Source organism: Eschrichtius robustus, chromosome 10 (genome assembly GCF_028021215.1).
Source record: "Eschrichtius robustus isolate mEscRob2 chromosome 10, mEscRob2.pri, whole genome shotgun sequence".
Lineage (NCBI taxonomy): Eukaryota > Metazoa > Chordata > Mammalia > Artiodactyla > Eschrichtiidae > Eschrichtius > Eschrichtius robustus.
This window is the reverse complement of record NC_090833.1, coordinates 9,356,196-9,382,746: the sequence shown is the minus strand read 5'-3', so window position 1 is coordinate 9,382,746 and position 26,551 is coordinate 9,356,196. Positions and strand designations below refer to the sequence as shown.

At 49.0% G+C, this 26,551-nt stretch overlaps 1 protein-coding gene across 3 annotated transcripts in view; it reads left to right on the top strand.

The window, feature by feature from the left end:
• The first annotated feature begins 650 nt into the window (after positions 1 to 650).
• Positions 651 to 26,551, top strand: part of MVB12B (multivesicular body subunit 12B) — a 182,122-nt gene continuing 156,221 nt past the window's right edge. For 2 of the 3 annotated variants that reach the window (XR_011075188.1, XM_068553280.1), the window contains exons 1-2: positions 651 to 804; positions 14,338 to 14,460. Coding sequence is in view for 2 of the 3 variants with exons in the window: in XM_068553280.1 (XP_068409381.1) it covers positions 718 to 804; positions 14,338 to 14,460 (210 nt within the window). In the remaining variant the exon portion in view is untranslated. Of the gene's footprint in view, positions 805 to 13,010; positions 13,129 to 14,337; positions 14,461 to 26,551 lie in introns of all 3 variants that reach the window. The other variant, XM_068553281.1, reaches the window with a different exon arrangement.

Below are 26,551 nucleotides of genomic sequence, written 5' to 3'. Positions count from 1 at the left end.
CAGTTTGAGAGGCCTGGTATTAGCAGTGGGGACTAGGGCCAAGCAAAGCTTATGTGGGGTCAGCTGGACCAGTGGGTCTCCTGAACTGTATGAGCTGAAGGATTGGCTTGGGGTTCAGTAGGGCTGGGTGTCCCTTCAAGTGAGGGGGGCGGGTGGTGTGTGTGTGGCTTGGGGGCTTCTAGGGATCTAAGGCTGTGCTGAAGGATCAGTCTAGGGTACAGTGAGGCCTAGGAGAGCTGAGGAGGCTGCGGGTCCCTGGAAGAGGCCAACTTGGGGGAGGGGGCAATTGGGGCCCAGGCTCCGACAGGCCCGGGGCTCCCGTGGTTCTGGGCTGGGGCGGGGGCCGCTTGCGTACTCGGAGAGGCCAGGTCGGCGGCGCCGGGGCCCTGCCCGGGGCTAACGGGCCGGGCCGTGGGGAGGCGGGGTGCCGGCCAGGCGGCGGCGCGGGCTCCGGACGCGAGGGCTCCCGCTCCCTCCTCCCGCCCGAGCCAGCCTCGGGCGCCCGGCGCCTCCCACGGAGCCAGCGCCAGAGCCGGGAGGCCCCGGCCCGCCGCCGCGGCCCGCGGAAGGAGCCGCCGCTGTTGTTGCTGCTGCCGCCGCCGCCAGGCCGCGCCCCGCCCCTGCTGCTGCCGCTCCCCGGTGAGGCTCGCGCTCGACCTGCGGCGCCGGCCCCGCCGCCTGGGCCCCGGGCCCGGCCCCTTCCGCGCCGCCCGGGCGATGAGAAGCTGCTTCTGCGTGAGACGGAGCCGGGACCCGCCGCCGCCGCAGCCGCCGCCACCGCCACCGCCGCCCCAGCGGGGAACAGTTAAGTGAGGCCGGGCGGGCCGGGCGCCGCGGAGGCTCGGCCGAGCCGGCCCTGCTGCCCCCGCGGGCGGGCGGGCGGGCCGGCGCGGGCCCCGGGCCCCGGGCCGAGGGGCGGGTGGGCGGGCGGAGCCGGGCCGCACCGAGGCCTGCGGGCTGTGTGCCCGGCCGGCCGCGGGGACAGGCCCGGCGGCCTCTGCTCGGCCCTGCGCGCGCCGCGGCTTCCCGTCCCCGGCTTGGCCTTGCGGCTTGGCGGAGCCGGAGGGAGCTCGGGGACCAGGGTGCGAGCAGCGTCCCCTGGGCCGGGGCTGGTGAGGGCTCCCGAGAGCCACGTCCGCCCAAGTGAGAGGTGAGGCGGCCCACCTGTGCCGGGGCACGGCGGCCACCTGCACAGACCCGGACAGTGGTTTCGCTGGCCGGGCCCGGGGGCCGCTCTCTGTAGTCACGTGGGTGCCGAGCTGACTGCACCTGAGCCTCGGGCATGATCTAGGGTGCGGTCTCATCTGTGACCTGGGCAGAGCAGAGAGGACACCCAAACTCCAGGGCACCTGTGTGCAAGGTGAGGTGCCGGTCGGGGCACCCAAGACCCAGAGTACCCATCCTCGAAGGATGGTGGGCCTGTTGATGGTCACCCCACGGGGACTCCAGCGCAAATGAGGCTCAGGGGCAGGGGCCGGGTGAAGAAGGCAGACCCATGATCATCTTCGTCCTCTTTGTTACCGACACACAACTCTTCCTGAATCATCAGCCTTTCCGGCCATTAAAAATGACTTGTATTCCCTGTCCCTCTGCAGCCTCTTCAGCAAGGCACAGGGGAAGGCCCCAGGAGGGCAAAAGGCAAACGGCTGTTGCGCCTTCTCTGCTCCCCGCCCCCACCCACACCCACGAACCAGCCCCCCGCTCAGTTTTCTGCCACAAAGCAGACAGCAGGCCAGAGTCTCTTTAGGGGCCTTTGTCTCCGTGATTCCTTCTCAGTATAATCTCATTGTACATTTCTCGACAGCTGGCTGGATCTCATCTCATTTTAACTGGGCAAGAAAATCTTATCAGCTGCACCAGAAAAGCCTTAGAAAAGTTAGGAGATAAGCTGTGTGGAAGCCTAGACTAACTCAAAAACGCAGTGTACTCAGAAGATTAGTACAGGAGACAGGTGACACCTTTCTTGCTTGTGGGAAATTGAACCAGGTATTTCAAGACATTGTGCCATGCATAGAATATTTAAATGGGGCCTCTTCTGGGACCTGGGCACCAAGACCCATGTGAAGCAGTTGACATAGCAATTACTGGTTCATTTGAGCTTAGGATCATCTTCTTTAATCCACATTTTTCATTCCTTCCTTTTAGCTTTTAGGCCGCACTCCTGATTTATGCTGAAGGCATTTCCCTGCCCGGCCTCCTTCCAGCTGGTGGGCTTTTCCCCACTTTTAGCTGGAACAGTGCACCATGATTAAGTGCAAGGACTTATAATTAGGCCTCAGCTTAAGCCTTGGCTTTCCTACTTACTGTGTGTTCTTAGGGAAATTAGTGAACTTTTCTGAGCCTCAGTTTCCTCATCTGTAGAGTGAGGCTAATGATAATATCTATCTCATAGAATTATAGTAAGAAGCAAATGAAATATTATAAGAGAAGTGCTCAGCTCCATTCATGCCACAGGGCAAGTAGTTAATAGAAATTAGTGGTTATTGGGACTTCCCTGGCGGTCCACTGGTTAAGACTCTGAGCTTCCACTGCAGGGGGCACAGGTTTGATCCCTGGTTGGGGAACTAAGATCCCGTGTGCTGTATGGCGTGATTAAAAAAATAAAATGAAAAAAATTAAAAATTAGTGGTTATTGTTAAGGGTTTGTTAACTGGTTGATCAGAAGAGTAGCTTCAGTTTTTTTTTAGAGTGCCTTTCTGTTTGTGGTTATTATTTAGGGCCACTAGGAAGGGATGGTAGAGTAGAAAGAACACTGGGCTTAGAACCTCAATTTACCTCCTGGAACCCAGGAGACCCTAGGCAAGTCATGGAACCTCATGGGACCTTTCTGAATCCCCATTTCCTCATTTGTTAAAGGGGCCTAAGAATAAAACCTGCCCCGTAAGGCTGAATGGGCTAATGTGTATGAATGTGTGTGACACTGTGGAGGGGGTTGGTGGGTCCTCACTAAATGTAAGTGGGATCTAACGGCAGACCCCGGTTTGGTGGGTCTGCTGTTTTGACAGTTTGTTGTGGTGGGGGAGGACTGTAAGAAGAGCAATGCAAGAATATCTTGTTTGTGTACAAGGATATCTTGGTGCTTTACAAAACCATACAATCGTGTGAACACATTGTGATCCCCCTCAGGGCCTTGGAAGGGGGGAGTGGGCGCTGACGGTTCTTAATCTCTATCAGTTTCACAGCAGATTTGCTTCTGGGGGCATCAGAATCCAAGTGTCCCCAGCCCCTCTGCCTTAGCAGGTTGGAACTGCTCCATGCTTCGTGCTCAAAGAGCGACATCCTTGCCACACTGGAAAGTCATGATGGTGTTGGGGTCAAGAGTGGGAAATGTCAAAGGTGCTATTATGATGGTGAAGATAACAAATGACTACACGGTTGGATGCGGTGGGCTGAGAACACTGTATTTAGTTGGCTGTGGTTGAGTGAGCAGTCTCGTTTGCGCGTTGGCTTGTGGGAGGGGAGGCCTGGGTTCCTTGAATGAGCTGCCCCTCCCCAGGCTGTTCTCGCTGTCTCTGAGGCCCTCCCTGACCAGCGTTGCATCGGCCCCACTGGCTCTCCTTGGCCTCGTGCTCGCTGGGCCGCCCTTGGGAATTGTGGTTTCCCTGAGTTGTTGGCACTGTTTGCGGCGGGGTTGCCTACCTCACGTCTCTTCTCCCCAGCTGCTTGGGAGGCAGGGTGTGCTTGACGTTGCCTTCTTGTTGGGGACATCCTGTGGGCAAGCGTTGGTTTACTTGACACACTTCTGGCGGGATGCAGAGCTTGTCTAGGCTGAAATGTGAGAGGCCCGTGGGCCTAGAGCCCAGGGGTCACATACTAGAGCTTTGCAGCTCATACTCCCCTGAAGACTGGAGGGCCATCTTGCTGGGCCTGTGGCTAGGATCAACACAGGATCGTTCTACACACACACACACACACTTTTTTTTTTTTTTTTTAATAAATCTATTTATTTATTTTATTTTTGGCTGCGTTGGGTCTTCGTTGCTGCATGCGGGCTTTCTCTGGTTGCGGCGAGCGGGGGCTACTCTTCGTTGCGGCGCGCGGGCTTCTCACTGTGGTGGCTTCTCTTGTTGCAGAGCATGGGCTCTAGGCTCATGGGCTTCAGTAGTTGCAGCACGCAGGCTCAGTAGTTGTGGCTCGTGGGCTCTATCTACAGCGCAGGTTCAGTAGTTGTGGTGCCTGGGCTTAGTTGCTCTGCGGCATGTGGGATCTTCCCGGACCAGGGCTCGAACCTGTGTCTCCTGCATTGGCAGGCGGATTCTTAACCACTGCGCCACCAGGGAAGTCCACACTTTTGGTTTTTTTTTTCAAACAGATACTGATCAGCACAGCAAAATGTTCAAAAGAATATCCTTTAGGAGAGAGAAATAAATGAATTCTTAACGAACTAAGAATCCTTAGGATGTTTATTAAAATGCAGAACCCAGGGCCTCAAACCCAGATCCTGAATCAGAATATCTGGGGAAGGGGCCCCAGAATCTGCATGTTTAACAAGAATCTTGGGTTGTACTGATGCTTACTGAAATTTGAGAACCCCAATTATAGATGCTTTTTAAAAATATTGTGAAACACACAAAATAAAATTTACCATCCTAATTGTTTTTAAATGTGTACATCAGTGGCATTAAGTATATTCATTCTGTTGTGCAACGAATCTCCAGAACTTTTTCATCTTGCAAAACTGAAACTCTATACAGTTGACTCTTGAACAACACGGGTATGAACTGCGCAGGTCCACTTATACGTGGAATTGTTTCCATAGTAACTACTGCAGTACTACACCATCCGCGGTCGGTTGAATCCCCAGATGCAGAACCACAGATACAGAGGAACTCCGAATTTGGAGGCCCAACTATAAGGTATATTCGGATTTTCGACTGCTGGAAGGTTTGGCACTCCTAGCCCCTTCATTGTTCAAAGGTCAACTGTACTCATAAAACTCCTGTTTCCCCCTCCCCAGCCTCTGGCAACCACCATTCTACTTTCTAGGAATTTGACTACTCCAAGTACCTCATATAAATGGAATCATATTTGTGAGTATTTGTCTCTTTGTGACTGCCTTATGTCACTTAGCATAATGTCTTCAAGGTTCACCCACACTGCAACATGTGTCAGAATTTCCTTCCTTTTTTAAGACTGAATAATACTACATTGTATGTATAGACCACATTTTGCTTATCCATTTATCTGTCTATGGACACTTGGGTTGCTTCCGCCTTTTGGCTATGGCAAATAATGCTGCTGTGAACATGTATGTACAAATATCTCTTTGAGACCCATCCAGAAGTGGAATTGCCAGATCATATAGTAATTCTATTTTTCATTTTTTGAGGAATCACCACACTGTTTTCCATAGCTGCTGCATTTCCATTACCACCAACAGTGCACCAGGTTTCCGATTTTTCCACATCCTCACCGACACTAATTTTCTGGGATTTGGTAGCAGCCATCCTAATGGGTATGAGATGATATCTCACTGTGGTTTTGGTTTGCATTTCCCTAATGAGTAATGATGTTGAACATCTTTTCAGATGCTTGTTGGCCATTTGTATATCAGCTTTGGAGAAATGTCCTTTTTCAAGTCCTTTCCCCATTTTTTCATCGAGTTATTTCCTTTTTGTTATTGCTAAGTTGTAGGAGTTCTTAATAGATTTGGATTTTAACCTCTTATCAGATATATGATTTGTAAATATTTTCTCCCATTCTTTTGGATGTCTTTTCACTCTGTTGATTGTATCTTTTGATGGAAGTTCTGCCAGTTCTTTATACACATTAAAACCCTGTAAAGAAAATACTATCATCCATTATTCCAATTTGAGGGGCGTGGAAACTTAGGCCCAATTCAGTTGAGTCGCTTGGGGTCACACAGCTGTGTCAGAGCTGCGACTCAAGCCCGGGTCCCTCTGAGTCCAAAGTCTGCACCCTTTCCATTCCTCTGCTTTACCTCCCAATCCTTCCCTGAGCTAATAGCATGAAGAGGCCCTATAGAGTCTGCAGGAAGTGGCCTTGGCTTGAGAAGCATTCATTTACAGGAGAGGAAATAGGAACGCAAGACTTGGGAATCTTCCTTCTGACCACTGGGGCGCTCCTTCCTGTAGATCCACATCATTACTTAGACCTTAGAAATAGCAGAGAAGTGCAGACAGGTTTTTAACGGTTTTGTTTATTTGTTTGTTTGTTTGTTTGTTTAAGCGTTTCATAAGCTTGTTTCAGAGCCCATCTGCTACTTAACAGTTTCCCAGACAGTCCGGGACTGTTCACGCCACCATTGGTGCCGTGTCTTCTGCCTGTACTCCTTGCAGTACTCTGCACCCTCCATCTTTCAGGAAGCCCAGCTCCCTGACTGCCCAGCAAAAGGGAGCATCCCCTCATTTGCGGTCCCTTTCTTTCAGGACATTTCCTCCAGCCCGTGAGCCCTGCAGGCGGTACCCGTGACTTATTCGTCGCTGTGTCACCCAGCACAGTGGCACTGCACCTGGGCTCTGCATTCTCCAGTCTCTGACCCAGCCCAGATCAATGAGATCAGAACCTGGGGGTTGGGACAGGCAGCTGTAGTTTTTACAGACTCCTTAGGGGAGTCTTTGTGCAGCCTCCTGCCAGGCCCTCATCCAGCCTTCTCCAGCTGAGTCACACCCACTTCTGGAACCCCCTGGAGTGCCGCAATCCCACCTCCCTTCCTCGGCAGATGGCCCGGCCCTGGGATCCTGGTGTTTGTCCTGCACGGAGCATCAGTGACCCCAGCGTGGCACTCTCACCGTTGCCTCTGCTGCTTTACATGCCCTCCTTAATCCGGTGAAACACTGGCGATTTTGAGAGGAGGACAGGAACTTCATTCATCCATCCTCCCGTCCATCCGTCCATCCATCCATCCATCCATCCATCCATCTATCCGTAATCCATTTATTGCGTTCTCATTGTGGGCTAGGCACTGTGGTGGACATACACCTTTGCACAACTGATGTTCTGCTAGGGAAAGTATTATAGCCTTCTGAGAGGCAAGACTCTGTGTAAGTGTGTATGTGCATGCGTGCACATGTATGTGCTAAGGCCATGTCCTTGGACAACATCAGGATTCTTAGTGACAGCACCTGTCTGGCTGGGCAGTGGGGAAGGTTTGGGGTGAATGGGAGATGTGACCCAGATTTTGAATGGTGGGATGGGTGCCATAGGGGAGGAACTGGGTGCTCTTGGGCAACCTGTGTTGGGGAGGGAAAGACTGGGGGACTTACTCTGAGGCTGTTCCCCATGGATGATGACCTTCAGGTTCCTTCCTCCCTCCCTCCCTCCCTTCCTTCATCAAACATCTAATGAGTACCTACTGCCTTGTAGTCAAAGTTTGGACTACGGACCTGCTGTTTCAGCATCACCTGGATCTTGTTAGAAATGCAGCTTCTGGGACTTCCTTGGTGGCACAGTGGTTAAGAATCCGCCTGCCAATGCAGGGGACACGGGTTTGATCCCTGGTCCAGGAAGATCCCAAATGCCGCGGAGCAACTAAGCCTGTGTGCCACAACTACTGAGCCTGAGCGTCACAACTACTGAAGCCCATGCACCTAGAGCCTGTGGTCTGCAACAAGAGAAGCCACCACAATGAAAAGACCGCGCACCGCAATGAAGAGTATCCCCCGCTCACTGCAACTATAGAAAGCCTGTGCACAGCAACGAAGACCCAACACAGCCAAAAATAAAAATGAATAAAATAAAATAAATTTATAAAAAAGAAAAGAAATGCAGCTTCTCAGGCCCCATCCTAGACCTGTTGAATCAGTATCTCTGGGAGTGGCTTTAAGACTGTTTTAACGAATTCCTTAGATGACTCATGCGTGCTAGAGTTTGAGAACTCCTCATCCAGGATGTTGGGGTTTCCATCTTCACCATTGTTTCATGCTCAGCACAAGGGCCCTCCGTAAACATTTGTGGGCTGACTGTTACGCACCAGGTCCTGTTAGGTACCAGGAACGTGGGAGATGCTTCAGGTGGGAGGATGGCAAGGTCAGCCAGGTTTGAGGTATTAACGGGACGTGTGGGTGACCGTAGCCAACAGGGTACTAGATACACTCATCTGAGTCTCAGGAGAAAAGTCCGGGCCATGGAAGTAATCTGGAAGTCATCAGCACACAGAATGATTATACGACCAAAGAAACTCTGAAGACCCATGTGCAAGTCACAGAGCGGGTGGTAGTGATGGGAGGTGTCTGCTGACCTGAAGCCAGGTGTTCTGATGATTCTGGCCTGGGAGCCCATTTGCCTGGCGTTGAGGTGACATTTTTACTCTGTACACTGTGGCCATCAAGCCAAGGCTGTGACCGTTTTATGTCACCGAATATCAAGAGAATGTTGCTCTTGGGACCTCCTGGGGTGGGTTCATTTGTAGGGCATCTGCCTTCCATCGGTGTCCTTCTTCCTTCTCTCTAGGGGACAGTATGACACTAGACCTGATGGGAGTGGGTGGGGACGACCTTCATTTGCAGTGATTGTGAGCAAGTTGCAGGTTGCGGTGGGGCTCACAGTGTACTGGAGAACGCCCCCTCCTCCCCAGCACCAGGCTCCCTGGTTTTTCACGTTCGGGCCTATAGGGGCAGGCCTTTGGCCACGGCAGTGCTGTAGAACTTGATCCTGATTTATCTGGGGAGAGAGAACTCTGGGACCTAGCACTGCACTGTACGGGCTGCAGCAGCCCAAACCCCAGGCCCGCCTCACATGGTTTATGGAAAATCTGTTTGGTAATCAAATGGTTGATATCAGTCTAAACATAGGTCTGATGGAATGGATGCATTTGTACACCAGATTCTCCTATTAGAAGTAACAGACCTTCACTGGAGAAAAAGCAAGTGCTTGCCCTTGTTAGTTCCCTAGCTGGAAAGTTCTTTGTGATCTAGGGGAGCTTAGGAAAATGTTTGCTTTAGTTCCCCAGTATCTTAGCAGCCTTCCCAGCAGCCTGTGGCCTGTTGCCACCAGGTCGTACTCAACAGCATTTGTCGGAACGGTTTGGTTTCTGACTGGTCACTAGATAAGTGGTCCAGGCCCAAGTACAGGTGGCGCCAGGATGCTATCCTGAGGTTCCGTAGTGGACGCCTCTCAGCCTGTGTCCCCCATGGGCAGCCCCCAGAGCCGGCTGGCCATTTGCCTGGTTGCCGCAGGGACTCTGGCCTCAGCCTGCAGTCTCCGTAGGAGGTAGGGCTCTGCACCAGGGCTGCCTGAGGTGGCCCAGTTTGTGTATTTGTGTGTGTTGTGGGTGCATTGGTGAAGCCTGGCCTCCCCTGTCCTCTGTCCCCTGCTTAAGATTTTTTTAGCAGGAAGGTGCCAGGAATTATGGAGCAACAGAGGAGGGCATGGGTTCCCTGCAGCCCACTGGTACCACTGCTGCTGCTGGGAAACAGGCAGAGAGCTGCCGCACGACGGCCAGAGCCGGAGCTTTTACTGGGGGACGGCCGTTCTCAGTGGAGGCCCTGCTCTTTGGCCGTTTCCCACAGGGAGTGAAATATTTATCCACTGCTTTTCCCCAGCGCCACAAGCTGCTAGATGTGGGCAGACAGTTTGTCTTTTGTGCCCTTGACTTTGGATTTCAAACAATCTGATCACAAGTTCATCCTTCTGTAGGGACTTCATTAGCTCACTGGTTTTGTCATTTCAACTACAGTAGCTCAATTTAACCTGCTCCCCCCGCAATACTTTGAAATTACTCTCCTCAAAAGTTGTGTGCGAGTCCTGCCTTCAGCCCTGGTGGGCAGCAAGGGCTCCGCTTCTGAGTCGGCCTTCCTTCCTCGCCCGGGGTCCCTGCTGCGCCTCCTTTGAAGGCAGCACCCCCTGCCCCCCGGCAGTTGTTGCCTCCCCCCGCGCAAAGTGCTTTAAACTCCTCGGCCTGCACCCCACCCTGCTGCTGGAAGGGCCTCCGTGGAGAGAGGTCTGAGCTCTGCTAGTTGGGTTTTGATTTCAGTACAGGAGCTGATAAAACGAGAATAACCCCAGGCTCACAGGGCCGGGGAAATTAAACAGAGATGATATCAAAGTTCCCCTGAGTTTTCAACCGTGATACAGTAGCTTAGTTTTCTCCCAGACTGGGGCCGGGAGGCACGCCTTTGATTCTGAAACAATGTTCAGCATCAGTTAAGCCCAGCACTGCTGACTTTTAGGGATTAAGCACACTGTTGTAGTGATTCTTTGATCAGCTACAAGGGAGCCGGTGTGCTGTCTGTATGAAGGGGCTTTATAGTTAAAGTTCATTTCTCTGTGAACCTGGGATGACAGCACTGGTGAGGTGCTGCAGTGCTGTGAGCTGCGGCCTCCCCCAGGCACCGTTTGCAGCATTGCAGGCTCACGCAGGAAGCTGTTCTCTTACCCAGTGTTATTGGATAGAACTCATTGAGCACAGCGTGGAAAAAATCCTGCTGGCCTGGAAATCACACCTCACCCTAACTGACCCCATCCAGCCCCTCTAGTCCCAGTATGTACAACACACACACACACACACACACACACACTCATTCTCTGTCTCTCTCCCCACCTTGCAGAGAAATCCTCTTGGGGCAGACACGGGCACACCTGTCCAGAGCGAGGCTCTGTAGCCCCCAGCCTTGGCAGTGATCTGAGTGAGGCTGGCTGCACACTCGGGGTAGAGGTTGGGATAGGGACCAAATGACCTGCGAGGTCAAGCTAGGAGGACTAGCTCAAGGTCAGTGTCGCCAATGAACTCTCTCCGTGCCCGAGGGCAGATGTGACTCCCAGGTGCTGCCGCCATCTTCGTTCCTTACCTCGCATGTACTGAGAACCGACTTAGCTTCAGGTTGGCTCAATCCTGTAGTTCTCAGAAATCTCAACATCTGTTATCTTGGCCTCTAAAATACTGCATCAACTTTTGGCTTTTTCTGTGGAAGCCCTCCTTGTAGCCACAGCTGGGACGGTAGAAGTTTCCCCAATTGCACCTCCACCCCGGTTGGCCCTGTGACTTCCAGCTGGTCATGGAGCCCCCGTGTGCCGTGGATCGCACTCACACCGTGCTATGCATCAACCTATTCCCTCCTGTGCCGGGCTCAGATCTCCCTCATTAGGTCTAAATTTACCTCCGTCGTACACAAACATGGCCTTAGCTCAATTTTATTGTTGTAAATTATTTATGAGGGAAATGTTGAATCTTGAAACTGAGGTGTGGGGAAAATTAATCCCATGTTACTTCTATCTTTCTGTACTCTTTTCCCCCCTTGCTTCCGTTACTGGGCTACAGCTAGAGAAAGAAGAGCGTTGGCATTTTAAAATATAATTGGTGTTCAAAGTGCTTTCTTGATGGGATATCGGATGGGAAGTCCGTCTCTCTCTCTGCACAGTGTATGGAAAGCAGACCAGACTGGGGAAGGAGGGCCAGAGGTCCCGTTGGGCTCTGCCCTCTGCCAGCTCGTGGTGTCTGAGAACTCCAGGCTTCCGTTTTTCTCCTCTAAAACAGGGATAATAACGCCCCAGCCACCTTCTAGGTTTGGTGTGAGCATCGATTGAGAAGGAGCCCGAGAAAGCTTTTTGGTAATTGCAGGGTGCTGTTCAGATGCGGGGAGGTGTGTTAGTTTGTTCTGTGTGCAGCTAGGATTTGGAGATAGAGGTGGGTGCTGGGCGGGGAGTGCTGAGGATGACACCAGCTGTTGCAAGTAGGCCTTCGCGTTTTCTGCTGTAGCCCAGCATCGCATCTTGCAAGACAGGTTAATGTTGGCCTTAAACACCCTGCTTCCCCCGCTCCTCTCCCCGCGGCAGGTCTGCTCTGCAGCCCGGCATTAATGGCCTCTTCTCCCCCTCGCAGAGGCCTGGCCTGTGACCCGGGCAGCCGCGAACACAGTGGTGCCATCCCTTCTGGCTGGAGGCTTCGCACAGCCCGGGGAGCACCGAGAGCTAGTTAATAAATGGCCTTTTGTTAGGAAGGTCAATTGAAGTGACGGTAGAGACGCTGTTAAGAGTAATTTGCAGTCAGAAAATATGTAATTCAGGGCAGGCTGCTTTGAGTGATTGCCTCTGCCGTGGATATCTTGGGCGTTTCTCATTAAAAGCTTCCTTTACTGGCGGTGGTGCTTTCCTCCACCGCGGAGCTCCGCGCGGCGAGGAGTCATTTGTCTGTATCTCACAAAGGCTGCTGGATCCCCAGGGCACGGTCACTGCGGGGGAGGAAAGAGGGAGGCGTGCATCGGAGATGTTCGGTGCTAATGCCCTGCCCGCCGCATCCTCCCAGCCTGCAGGCCGGGCCGTGACCAGGCACGCGGGCCCGGCCGCCGGCTCCTTTGTCCGCTCCGGGAGGCCGCCCGCAGCCATCTTGGGGCCCGGTGCCGGGCTGCCCGGTGCATTGTGGGAGCAGCGGCGTCAGCCCCCCGCCCTTGCTCACGCTGCAGAGCAGAGGAGGGCCGTTGCCATCAGTACGTGGCATGTGGTGCCCCGAGGACGGGCATCTCTCAGCTAATAAAATGTTTCTTATTTATTCCCATGCTCACTTCCCCCCCCTCTCTCTCTCAGATAGTAGAAGCGCTACTATCTTAAAAAAAAAAAAAAAAAACAACACTTACCTCTGATGTTCTTTTATTAATTTCACAGCATGATATTTTAGCACTGGCAGAATTGTACATTCTATTAATGAGTTGTTAATTGCGAAGCATTTTGGTAACCAACAGCAGGTACCAATATTTTGCAAACTGCAGCAACGTTATTTCCATGTTACCAGGAATATGGGGTTTTCCACGTGAAGTACTTTTTGATCAGTGTTTGCTTTGGATTGGGCTGGTGCGGATATTTAATTCTAAACCTTCTTTATTGGGGGCATGCATGCGGATTCCGTCAATAAATATTTATTTAGTGCCTACTGTGTGCAGGAAGCATTAAGCCCTGTTCTTTATGCAGATAAAGCTGCCTGGTAAGTGAAATTTGAAAACAGAAAACGATGCAGTGATGTGGTTTGGTGTCCTGTCCCCCCTGCCCTGTGCTTCTAGAAGCTTATTTTCAGTAGAATTAAGTAAAGCATAACTTAGTTTGGCTTTTGTCATAAACAGAAGCTGAGAGTGTGGCTGCTGCCCGGCACTTCTAGCCTTGATCCGAGACTTGGCTCCGTTGCCCTGACAAGTCTGTTTCTGGAGCCTTTCGTGGGTTCCAGGGGACGCTGATTACACGGTAACTTGCATACAGCATTCTGGTTGTTTCTATTCAGGAGGCTGTAGTCATTTTTAATAGCCTCTGCCTTTTCTGATTCTAGGCTGAGAGCTAAGAATATTCCTCCTGCCTGCCTAGTTAGGCAGGGTGTTTGGTTTGCTTTAGAAGCAGTAACCAGCCTTGAGAGATCTGGCAGACCTACAGCCAGTGGAATTCAATTGCTGCAGAAGGAGGTAGAATTTAACTTGCTCTTTTTCGCTGCTTGTCCTTTTAAAAGCACTAGAAGTCATTTACATAAGGTGTTACGTTTTTTATTTGCTTTCTGGTGCACTGCCACTCGAGCTGCCCAGACCCAGTGCTCTCTATATTCTGCTTGTCTCCTCTGGTCACATCAAGAGGCAATCAGCAGCAGAATAATAATTTCATTTCCCTCCCTTTCTCCCAAAGTGCCCAACAAGAATTATGGCCATTGTTAGTGCTTAGCTTTGAGTAAGTGCCCACATGACCTGAGGGATTAAACACAAGAAAGGGACCCGCCAGTCCTCTTGGGAGCAGCACCAACCATGTTTCTGGCCAGTTACACTGGACCTTTGTATCCCAAACCCTCCAGTCTCATCTGCTTTTTGTTGAGCACCTACTATGTGCCAGGGAACCTCTCCAGGCCCTTGATTTACGCGACTCCTTTAGTTCTCACAGCAGCTCTGCGACTGTCAGTGTCCTGACCTCTTGCTTGCCCGGTCACCAGCTAGTAAGTCATGGAGACTGGACTCCAGTGCCATGCCTTGGCCTCCACGCCCAGAGCACTTTCTTCTGTGTGTTTGCAAAGCTCTGCCGCCCAAACAGTCCACCCTTGGATGTGGTAGAGGCTGTGGATTTGGAAGGCTGCACTTCTGCAGGGAGGTATTGTGAGGGAGAGAGACGGAAGGTACTGTTAGATTTAGCCGTGTCTGATTTATCCTCAGAGAAGCTGGTGGTATCTGTTCAGAAGTCAGGCAGCTGGGCAGGAGAGTGTTCAAAGCTAACTTGAGAAGAGCAGGGGCCGGAGATGACTTGAATTCTTGATCTGAGGAAAGGGTCCAGGGCTCCCTTAGCCATGTACCGTCCAGGTACATGGAGCTTAGTTCAGGATATTTGCCCCAAGACACTGGTTCTGTCTGTGCGAGACTTTACATCGTTCACTTTAAATGCTCGGTTTGAATTGTACGCTTTCTTTTTCCTTTTCGGAACCAGGAGCAATCCGCCATGCCTGAAGTCAAAGACCTTTCAGAAGCCTTGCCAGAGACGTCAATGGATCCCATCACGGGAGTGGGGGTGGTGGCTTCTCGGAACCGAGCCCCGACAGGCTACGACGTAGTAAGTCAAGATTCGCTGATTCGGCAAACAGTTATCTCCTGTGTTCAAGGCCCTCTGAACCCTGTGTGTAAGATGTGCTGCTTCTCTCTAGGAACTTAAAACAGGGAGGGAAGACGTCACCAATGGGAAGGCGTGGGGAGCGTCCTGCTTTGGGAGTAGATGACCTGAGCCCGTCTGGGCTGTTTCGTGGCCTTAGCTGGGTCACTTGACCTCTGTCATGGTCATCTTCACATTCTGTAAAATTAAAGGGTTGGATTAGTTGATTTCCAAAAGCATTTCTAGCTGTGACATTTCATGAAAAGGATCCAAGGGTCTGAAAGACCCTTGGTTTGTTGTCACAGATTGTCCTACATGTATAAATGTCGTGAGTGTATTGACATATGTTTATATAGCTCCTTACAGTTTACAAAGCAGTTTCCTACCCATGAACTCATTTGGCTCTCACGATTCCCTGGAGGCTGGGAGGGGAAGTTGCTTTCTCTCCACTGTGCTGATCAGGAGAACTCAAGCTCTGAGAAGGGAAGCGATGGAGCCCCAGCCCTTGGGAGTGGTGAATCAGGACCAGACCCCCTCCCAAGTCCAGGGCTCTGACTGACCACATCACTGCGGTATAGCAGAGAACTTGCTTTGCTTTTCAGCAGACATCTGTGGTGGTGTTCAGTAGTACCGATGGCTGGAATTGGTTATTTTGTTTTTTCAGTAGGTAAATTCCGTTTTGGGTGAAGCTTAAAAAGTGCAGAGGAACTATTGGGAGGGTTTAGTTAACAGTGACTGTTGTCATGTGTTCTGAGCTTCTAAGGTGGTCTTATTTTCACTTTCCTCATTTTGTTTATGATGATGTTTTATTCTTGCTCATTGAAAATGTGCACCAAGAATACATAAAAGAATACAAGTCTCATTAGCCAGCATTGAAAACCTGGCACAGTGATTAGATCAGTGTCTGATGTCCCAGGGGTGGGAGGGATGCCATGCCTAGTCCAGAAGAAGCCCAAAGGCAGGGTTTCTTAACCTTGGCACTACTGACATTTTGGGCCAGATGATCAGAAAATAGTGTGTAGTCGGGCAACATCCCTGGCCTCTTCCTACTAGATGCCAATAGCACCAACCCCCGAGTCGTGACAACCAGAACTGTGTCCAGACATTGCCAGATGTCCCCAGGCGGAGGAGGTGGGCGGGCAAAATCAGCCCCCGTTGCGAACAGTGCGGTGCATTTTGCGTCAGCCCATGCCGGGCCCCGTGTGAGAAGGGGAAACCTGTTAAAATGCTCTACATCACTTTCCCAACTGTTTGAAAGCTTATAAACATTTTAAAAGTGAAAGAATGGGGGAATCTTTTTTGACAAAGATTTGAGTCTTACCTGCGGCCTGACTTCAGAGCACTGTTGGAATGTATAACTTGCCATAAAATAGAATCATTAGGTATGGCTTTGTGCCATAAAACTCCTGGGGAAGCTAATAAAAATGTTCCTGATTTGAGAAGCCCAAGTGTCTTTTGATGAATTAGATGTGAAGCAGTGAGGCGTGAATCAGGGAAGGGGCTTGGTGCGTGCCATCTCTGGGAGGACTGGCTCCGGAGTGGCTCTCTGGGGGCAAGGGGTTGCCTGGGGTGTGGCCCAGGTCTTCTCGCTGTTCCCTCTTGCGGATCTGCGTCTTTAACATTCTGCTTGTACCTTCGGGGTCACCGTGAATGCTTGGCTAGTGGGCGACAGATGGCCTTTGATAGTCTGGTTTTCTGAAAGTCTTGGTAAGTCTGACAGGAGCAGAATCTATCCCTATCATTTTCTCCTAACATCTAGCTCAGGGCAGAAGAGCGCAGTGTCAAATGGGTAAGATTAATAAGCACATTTCATGATGAGGCTGTACCAGGCATTACCATGAAAGGTGAGCAGGGCAAGAGGCTCCAGAGGGTCAGCCCGGCAATTACCCAGCCCCTGCACGCCGAGGTGGAGTGTCCGAGCTCCCTCCGAAAGCCCTTTCAGGGAGGGAGGCGGGAGTCCTCTCTTTGGACTGACCGCTGGACTCTTCCCAGATAAGCATCTGCTTCCTCAGAGGTCTGACCCTGAGTTCAAGGGGAATGAGGGAAGGCACGGGGTGGGCAGGCAGGGAGGCACTCCCCATTCCTTTTATCCGGAGGAGTTTCGTGTGAGGTCAACATCCAAACCGAAGTGCGAGGCGTCGGGTGGTGGCCGGGCTGCAGAGATGCTGAGACAGAAGTGCGGTGGCTGAGGAAGCTCTCTGGACCGTGGCCAGGCCTCTCTCTCTCTCGGTCGCGTCTGCCGGAGGATTAATCCCTCCCTGTGCACAGGGCACGTTAAGTACCGTGGCACGCAGCCCCAAGAGCCAGGCGCTAGATGGGCTGCTGACCCTCGATGGTACAACCACTTTAAAATGAGCAGAGGCCCTGTTGCTGCTTGAAGTAAAAGATGCCAAGTATTTGTTTATAAAAATTTAATTTTGTAACTTCTCTGCAGGCCAGGGGAAGCTTCCTAGGCCAGGCAGCTGGGGATTATTTGCTAAACTTCTCAATTTATTGTCCCTGTTTCTGCAGTCCCCTCTGAAATAGCCTGCACTTCCTGCCCCTCAGCCACGCTCTCAGATCTGGGAGTGACTGGGGTTCCCTGCCCTCAGAGGGCTGGTGGGTCTCATGTGTCCACGGTCCCTGGTAGGATGACTCTGTGTTGTAGATGCGTGGTAGCACGTGCTGTTTTATCATATGCGATGGGCAGTTTTCAATGAATCGTGATGCCCTGGGAGCACTTCATGCTAAAACTCCTCTGCACAAAATTAACCTTTGATTACCAGGTCCCTCTGGGATGTTGCAGTGTCTAAGGGCATCAAGCTGGACATCACCGATGACCACTGTTGGGTGTATTTCTGTGTATTTCCAATGAAATACATCATACTTTTTACCTGCATTCTCTTGCCTTTCTCAGTGAGTGTTTACAACTCACAGACTAAAGCCACAACACTGTATTTGTGAGATGACTCTTTGTCTTTCCAAAAAAGAAATAGCTTCCTTTGATAATATACTTCTTGGTGACATAATTTCATCTGATGATATACTTTTTTGGCAAAAACAAAAAGTCAACAATACAGAGAAAGAATAATCAAACACTCCAGAGTGTTTTAATTTTAAGTTGTTTATTTGTCCAACCTATATTTTTGGGTACCTACTATGTGCTGTCTGTCTAGGAGCCGGGGGTATAGTGGTAAATGAAAACACATTCCTGCCTTCATGAAGCTTAAAGTCTAGATAGGGAGAAAGACAATTAAATGATCATACAAGTAAATGTAAGATAAAATTGTGATAAGTGCTTTGAAGGGAAGTCCTAAAAGACTGTTCCATCTTTCAGATCTAGCTTTCCAGATCTCCCCGTTTCTCTTGCTAAGTCCCGGATTGTGACAGCATGACCCTCTCCAGCTTAACTTCTAGAAGTTGCTCCCTTTTTTCCATACCCTGAGGCCTGCCCAGTGTCTCTCCTCCAGCTTTTCCTGAGCATTTCCCAGGGCACTGGCTCAAGTGTGCTTGGGGTCCTTTGGCTCTGGCCTTCTCCCCTGCCACCACACTGCACCATTTTTGTTGGTGACATCTGTGAGGTCGCCCTTGTCTGGGTGCATCTCCCCTGCTAACCTGGCAAGGCTGCTCCCCTCTTCCTGGCCTGAGTGTGGGGATGGACACTGCTTTCCCTTCCACTCCCTTGTTCTGTGACCTTCCATGGTTTCCCACAGAACAGCTGAGACCAGAATCACTTTTCGTGAGACTTTTCTGGAGCTCTGAGGATGATGGGAACAAGAGAGTGAGGCTCAGAGAATATTGCTGCTGAGGCCCAGGTCCGTCCTCCGACCCCTCCCTGCCCGGCCTCTGCCTTGCTGTTGGCTACCTTCATTCTACCTAACGGCGTTTACAACTGCCATGTGTAGGGGCCCCGCCAAATTGAGTCTTGGCCTCAGAGAGCCTAGGAGACTTTTTTTTTCTTTTTCTTCACTGAAATCTAAGACCTCCTTCATTCCCTTCCTGAGAAACCCCGCCTGACACCCAGGAGTCTTTCGGCACAGTGACTCTGAAGTGACAGATTATCCCCTAGTTCAAGGACTGTTTCCAGATGTCCAGGTGGGGGATTCTCAAGCTTTCGTGGGACTCATTCCTCTGCGGGACCCCACGCCCCGGGTTCCTGCTGCAGTAGGTCTGGGGTGGGGCTGAGAGTTTGCATTCTAACCAGTTGCCAGGTGATGTTGATGCTGATGGTTCAGAGGCCACGCTTTGAGAACTACTGCTCTAAGTTAGGTCATTCTTAAATAATCTGTACACGTGGTCACCACAAGTCTATCTCAGGAAGTGCTGTGCTAGCTTTTCCTGTTATTTTTTGGCCTCTCCTGATTTAAAGTTTAGAAAGTCTCAGGGGATGTGTGTGTACGTTTGTGAGTTTTTTTAAAAAAAACATATTTTAAAAGTACAAATGGGATGGTACTATTTATACTGTCATAACTTAAAAAAATATATTGTGGGCATAGCTCTATATCAGTCTATAGAGATAGGTCACATCCTCTTAATAATGCTTTTTTTTTTTTTTAAGGAATTCCTTTATTTTTATTATTTATTTATTTATTTATTTATTTTTGGCTGTGTTGGGTCTTCGTTTCTGTGCAAGGGCTTTCTCCAGTTGCGGCGAGCGGGGGCCACTCTTCATTGCGGTGCGCGGGCCTCTCACTATCGCGGCCTCTTGTTGCGGAGCACAGGCTCCAGACGCGCAGGCTCAGTAGTTGTGGCTCACGGGCCTAGTTGCTCCGCGGCATGTGGGATCTTCCCAGACCAGGGCTCGAACCCGTGTCCCCTGCATTGGCAGGCAGATTCTCAACCACTGCGCCACCAGGGAAACCCCGATAGTGCATATTTTATTGTCTGGCTGTACCAAAATTTGGCTAATAATCCCATATTGAAGGACATTGAGTTTGTTTCCATTTTATGCTTTTAACGTGATAAACAACATCCTTGTGTATGTATCTCGGTGTGGTCACCCTGTTAGTGCCATAGAATAATTTCATAGGTTGGAATTACGGGGTCAGAGTGTTCACATTTTAAACTTGCTAAGTATTGCCAATGCCTTCTAGAAATGTTGTGACATTTTGTCAGTTTCTATTCTCACTCAAGCGGGTGTTCAGTAAAGTGCAATTTGGGGGCTGAAGGATGAATTGACCAAGTTGCCCCCCTCCCCCACCCCAGGCTCTGCGCCCAGCTTCCTGTCACTGGCCCTCCTCTGGGCCAGGCGGACCTCTGGGGCGAGGGCCTGGATGGTGTGTTGTTTCAGGGGTAGCCGTGGATCTTCTCCCCAACAGCTTCCTCCTCTTGGGTAAACAGAGAGAGGACAGACATCCAACTCCTTTCACTCGGCGCACGTGCTCTCAGTGTGTCTTCCTGTCTCACTTCCTTCTACTCACTTCTCCTCCAGCCTCATTGAACCTCTTACTTTCTCATAATCGGAATAAGGAGCAACTTTGTACCATCAAACCCTTGAACCCACTTTTTCCATATTTTCAAGATTCCTGTCCTCCCCCCGTTTTTGGATAAAATTTTCCTAATCTTTCAGAACCCACTTTGAAAACTCCCTGGTGAACCTTTTTCTGATGTTATGCGTTCGTTTATCGCTTCACGCAGTGGCTTCACAGACGTTTGTTGACCACCTACTATTGTGCAAGGCCCTGGGAACTGCAGTATCCTGGGAGGGGTTCCATCAGGTGAAAGGCGAGAGATGAGGAAGGGTGGGTAGATGAGGCTGGATCACCCCAGAATGTTGTAAGCTACACGAAGGCATTGGCCATGCCGAGGGTGGTAGGAGTCACGAAAGGACTTTAAGAAAAAGGTTCTTAGATTTGTGTTTTTATAAGTTTCCTTGGTGTGTACAGGAAGGGAAATAATTGGAGGGCGTAGGTGCTGAGGCAAAAGGCTGAGTTTGGAGGCTCTGTATTGGTGTCGAGTGAGAGGGTGGAAGCCTAACCCATTAACAGTGGATCGACCTGAGGGACATGGAAACATGGGGCATGGGGACCCGAATACATATTCTTTCACAGAAAAGAAATGGGTTGAATGTTGGGAGATGGGTGCAGAGGTGAGGAAAGGGAAGGACCAGAGTGACACGAGGGTGTCTTGCCGGGCGGCTGGGTGGATGTTGATGCTTTCTGTTGAGATAGGAACATAGACAACCAGGTGGGTTGAGGGTGGAGGAGGACCGTTGGTTCGGTTTTGGACACACTGCGTTTGAGGTGCTTGTGTGACGTCTGGGTGGGGATGTTGAGCGGCCCTGTGTCTGAAGTTCTGGGAAGATGCCTGAGTGTTACCATTACATGGCAGAGACCGTGGTGTCATGGAGATGGTCCTGTCGTATCAGACTCCTCGTCAGAGTCCCCTGGAGCATCGATGATGAGGGATGGTTGGGAAGGAGGCACTCAAAAGAGGGCTGGGGCTGAGCATCCGGAGAGGTGGATGGAAAATTAGTAAGAAACTGGAGGAAAATGAGTATTTCTAGAAGAAGAGGTGGTCAGTAGTAGAGTTCACTAAGGGGTAAATAAAATGAGGCTGAAAGCTTACTCTTGGGTTCAGTAACAAGAAGGTGCTTGTGAACTTGGTGGTAGGCTGAGAAGCAAGATTGGAGTGGATTTGAAAGGCCCACCTGAAGTGGGAGGTGAGAGTGCAGATGGCCTTTAAAGGAGGGAAGGTGGCAGCTGGAGGATGATATGGGATCAGGGGTCTTTTTTCCTTTGTTAAAGGTAGGCAGGTGTTGAATGTTTAGTTGCTGATGGGAAGGAAGCAGCAGTGAGGAGGGTTGACAGTATAGGAGAGAGAGGTGCTGTCTGATGAAGCAAGGCCCCTGAAGGGGCAGAGGACTTGGTGTCCAGAGCCTGGTCGGAGAAAAGCCCAGGAAGTTGTGTTTGTGTTGCTCTTGTTCCTTGCCGGCACTGCGTGCTGGAAAGCCAGCCTTGGTCGTGGCCTCTGACCAGCAAGTGGGCCTCCGAGGGCCATGCAAGGACCAGGCATCCCCTAAGTCTCCACTTCCCATTTCTTCTGTGCTTCTTCTCTCCCCACCTCGTTTCTCTCAACACTCCTGTTTATTTCTGAAACTAATTAGACAGCAAAACATTTCTTAAAAACTGCTGGTCCTGTGTAGTTTATATATTTGGGATTTCCTAAATAATTGCAAGTTTCAAATGCTTGAACTGGCTTTGGGGGTGCTAGGAGTGATCAGCTCCCCTCTGGGCCTGTGGGCTGTGTCTAGGGGCATAGAGCAGGATAAGTTTAAAATTCTAAACCCGCAAATGAGGTCGTGCCTACCAAAGTGGAGAAAGAAAAAAATAATCCACTAAATGCTGAAGCTGATTGAAGCAAGTTGGTATTTTTGTATAGAGCTCAAGAAATTTAAAAAAAATCAATGAAAAGTATGTGAAGATGGGAATGATATCTTATTAAAAATATATGGTAGATATCAAGTGGGAGTTGTAGGACATAACCATATGTCCGGTCTGATCACAGCTGTCACATGAGTCTCCAGAAAGCTGAAGCTGTGTGGGAGGCCCGAGCCGGGCAGGAAGACCACCCTGCTCCTGTGGCCGGAGGACGGGAGAGCCGCCCCTCCTGAAGCTCTGGTTCCATGAAGCAGATGCAGGAGCAGGTGTGGCAGCCTCTTCCCGCTGCCCCTGGCTCCCTCCCCATGTGGCTTCGCTGTCCAGGGCCTGCTCCCAAGGGCAGAAATGACCGCAGACCGAGTCCCAGCTCACCCGCTGGTTTATTTTCAGAACCAGAGCTAGTTTTGATAAAAGGCACCAGGTGTTCCTCTCTTTTGTTTTGTGAGAAAATACGTGAAACTGAGATTTACTGAAAACACGGAAAGTAGTTTTATGACCAGCCCTTGGGCCTTTGTTTCCTGTGGCCTGGATTAGCAAGCTTCGGTAACAGCATTGTCCCTGCACCTTCCCCTGTGCCCTGCAGAGCCCTGGCCTCGGGCAGTGGAGCCACGCTGGGCAGGACGCACATGGACCACTTACACGTGCACATGCCTGGCTTCCCGGAGGGGTGCGTGAGGCAAACGTTGCTGCTGTCAGGATGACTCTGAGGTCATGGCTTTAAATTGCCTCGTTCTAAGTGTCTCTCCCCCACCAACTATGAATTTTGATTTTGACCCAAAGACTTTACTCTCCCTAATGACTTGTTCCATGGTTGGTTCATTTGGAAAGGGGAGCGGACTTGGGGAGCACTGTAGTATTCTGGCACTCCCTCCTGTTCGCTGCAACCTCCCATTCACTATGTAGAAAGGCTCCTGACAAAAAACCTCAAGTAGTGGATTAATGGAAAAGAGGAGAGACTTGCTTTAATCTTCCATTTTTTTCAGTTAAACTTTTTATTTTCAGATAATCATAGATTCACATGCAGTTGTAAGACATAATATAGGGAGATCTTGTTTGTACCTGTTTCCCCCCAGTGGTAATATCTTAAAAACTCTAGTACACCATCACAACCAGGATATTGACACGGATACAGTCAAGATACAGAACATTTCACTTTTAAAATGTACCTGGGATTTTATTTTTGTTCGGGTGTGGTGAGGCCTACAGATCAGGAGGAAACTGCCATTGAAAAGAGAGTTTGTTTTCACAGTCCAAGAGGAGGGGGCCTTCCACACTATGCAGGGCCACATGGGGAAGCACCAGGGTTGGTCAGCAGGCAGAGGGAGCAAGGGGAAAGTGTGGGCAAGAGCCTTTATTGTGGTTTCTGTGAGAAAGGCAAAGCAAGGAAGGGTAAGCAGATTTAGGATTGTCCTAATAATTTCAGTGTGCTCTGGGCTATAAGGGTGGCCTCTGGTTGTCAGATACCTGGCCTTGGGGTGATTTAGGGCAGGAGGATAGTGTTTCAGACTGAAGGAGCCTGAGAAAGGGGGCTGGTGGGCATATGGCCTCAGGATTGGTTGGTTTGCATATCGAAAGTGTACAAATTGTGTTCTGTCTCTAGGAATTAACTAACTTTCTCCTTAACCACTGACAACCACTGATTTGTTCTCCATTTCTATAATTTTGTCTTCAGGAGTATTATATGAATGGAATCATATAGCATGTAATCTTTTGGAATTGGTTTTTTCATTTTCAAAAACTCAGCATAATTCTCTGGAGATTCATCTAGAGAATCTATTGCATGTATCAATAGTTTGTTCCTTTTTATTGCTGAATAGTATTAATTGATACTACTGCACCGCAATTTGTTTAACCATTTACCCATTGAAGGACATCTTGGTTGTTTCCAGTTCGGAGCTATCGTGATTAAAGCTGCTATAAATACTCGTTTACAGGTTTTGTGTTAACATAAGTTTTCATTCCTCCAGGATAAATGCCTAGGAGTGCAATTGCCGGTCATATGGTAGTTGCATATTTAGTTTTTTAAGAAAATGCTGAACTACTATCCTGTGTGGCTGGTAACATTTTACATTTCCACCAGTTACTCCGCATCTTTTCTAGCATCTGTTATTGTCAACACTTTTTTGTTTTAGCCACGCGGATAGGGTTTTAGTAATAACTCATTTGGCTTTAATTATATTCCTTTAGTGGCTAATGATGTTGAACATCTTTTCATGTGCTTATTTGCCATCTTTATTTCTTCGGTGAAATGTTGCTTCATGTCTTACTCATTTTCTAATTGGATTGTTGAGTTTTAAGAGTTCTTTGTATATTATAGATATGAGTCTTGTTAGTTAAGTGGTTTGGAAACATTTTCTTCTAGTCTGTACTTGTCTTTTTACCTTAGCAGGATCTTTACACAGCAGAAGTTTTAAATTTTGATGAAGTCCAATTTGTCAGTTTTTCTATTTATCAATCATGTTTTTGGTGTCAAGTCCAAGAACTCTTAGCCTAGCCCAAGAACTCTTAGCCTAGCCCTAGATCCTGGAGATTTTCTCATTTTTTTTCCTAGAAGTTTTATGGTTTTACATTTCACATTTAACTCTGTGATACATCTTGACTTAATTTTTGTACAAGGTATGGATTTAGGTCAGAGTTATTTTTTTCCCCCTATGCATGAACAGCTGCTCCAGCACCATTTGTTGAAAGTTGAATTGCTTTTGAACCTTTGTAAAAAATCAGTTGGGCATATATGTGTGACTCTCTATTCAGTTTTTTTCTGTGTGTCTAGCCCTCTGCTAGTACCACACAGTATTGATTGTTGTAGCTTTACAGTAAGTTTTGAAATTGGATTAAATGATTCCTCCAACTTTATTCTTCATTTTTTTTTAAACATCTTTATTGAAGTTTAATTGCTTTACAATGGTGTGTTAGTTTCTGCTTTATAACAAAGTGAATCAGTTATACATATACATAGGTTCCCATATCTCTTCCCTCTTGCCTCTCCCTCCCTCCCACCCTCCCCATCCCACCCCTCTAGGTGGTCACAAAGCACCGAGCTGATCTCCCTGTGCTATGCGGCTGCTTCCCACTAGTTATCTATTTTACATTTGGTAGTGTATATATGTCCATGACACTCTCTCACCCTGTCACATCTCACCCCTCCCCCTCCCCATATCCTCAAGTCCATTCTCTAGTAGGTCTGTGTCTTTATTCCCGTCTTGCCACTAGGTTCTTCATGGCCTTTTTTTTTTTCCCTTAGATTCCATATATATGTGTTAGCATACTGTATTTGTTTTTCTCTTTCTGACTTACTTCACTCTGTATGACAGACTCTAACTCCATCCACCTCATTACAAATACCTCCATTTCATTTCTTTTTATGGCTGAGTAATATTCCATTGTATATATGTGCCACATCTTCTTTAGCCATTCATCCGATGATGGACACTTAGGTTGCTTCCATGTCCTGGTTATTGTAAATAGAGCTGCAATGAACATTTTGGTACATGACTCTTTTTGAACTATGGTTTTCTCAGGGTATATGCCCAGTAGTGGGAATGCTGGGTCGTATGGTAGTTCTATTTTTAGTTTTTTAAGGAACCTCCATACTGTTCTCCATAGCGGCTGTATCAATTTACATTCCCACCAGCAGTGCAAGAGTGTTCCCTTTCCTCCACACCCTCTCCAGCATTTATTGTTTCTAGATTTTTTGATGATGGCCATTCTGACCAGTATGAGATGATATCTCATTGTAGTTTTGATTTGCATTTCTCTAATGATTAATGATGTTGAGCATTCTTTCATGTGTCTGTTGGCAATCTGTATATCTTCTTTGGGGAAATGTCTATTTAGGTCTTCTGCCCATTTTTGGATTGGGTTGTTCGTTTTTTTGTTATTGAGCTGCATGAGCTGCTTGTAAATCTTGGAGATTAATCCTTTGTCAGTTGCTTCATTTGCAAATATTTTCTCCCATTCTGAGAGTTGTCTTTTGGTCTTATCGTTTCCTTTGCTGTGCAAAAGCTTTTAAGTTTCATTAGGTCCCATTTGTTTATTTGTGTTTTTATTTCCATTTCTCTAGGAGCTGGGTCAAAAAGAATCTTGCTGTGATTTATGTCATAGAGTGTTCTGCCTATGTTTTCCTCTAAGAGTTTGATAGTGTCTGGCCTTACACTTAGGTCTTTAATCCATTTTGAGTTTATTTTTGTGTATGGTGTCAGGGAGTGTTCTAATTTCATCCTTTTACATGTATCTGTCCAATTTTCCCAGCACCACTTATTGAAGAGGCTGTCTTTTCTCCACTGTATATGCTTGCCTCCTTTATCAAAGATAAGGTGACCATATGTGCGTGGGTTTATCTCTGGGCTTTCTATCCTGTTCCATTGATCTAGATTTCTGTTTTTGTGCCAGTACCAAACTGTCTTGATTACTGTAGCTTTGTAGTATAGTCTGAAGTCAGGGAGCCTGATTCCTCCAGCTCCATTTTTCATTCTCAAGATTGCTTTGGCTATTCGGGGTCTTTTGTGTTTCCATACAAATTGTGAAATTTTTTGTTCTAGTTCTGTGAAAAATGCCAGTGGTAGTTTGATAGGGATTGCATTGAATCTGTAGATTGCTTTAGGTAGTAGAGTCATTTTCACAGTGTTGATTCTTCCAATCCAAGAACATGGTATATCTCTCCATCTATTTGTATCATCTTTAATTTCTTTCATCAGTGT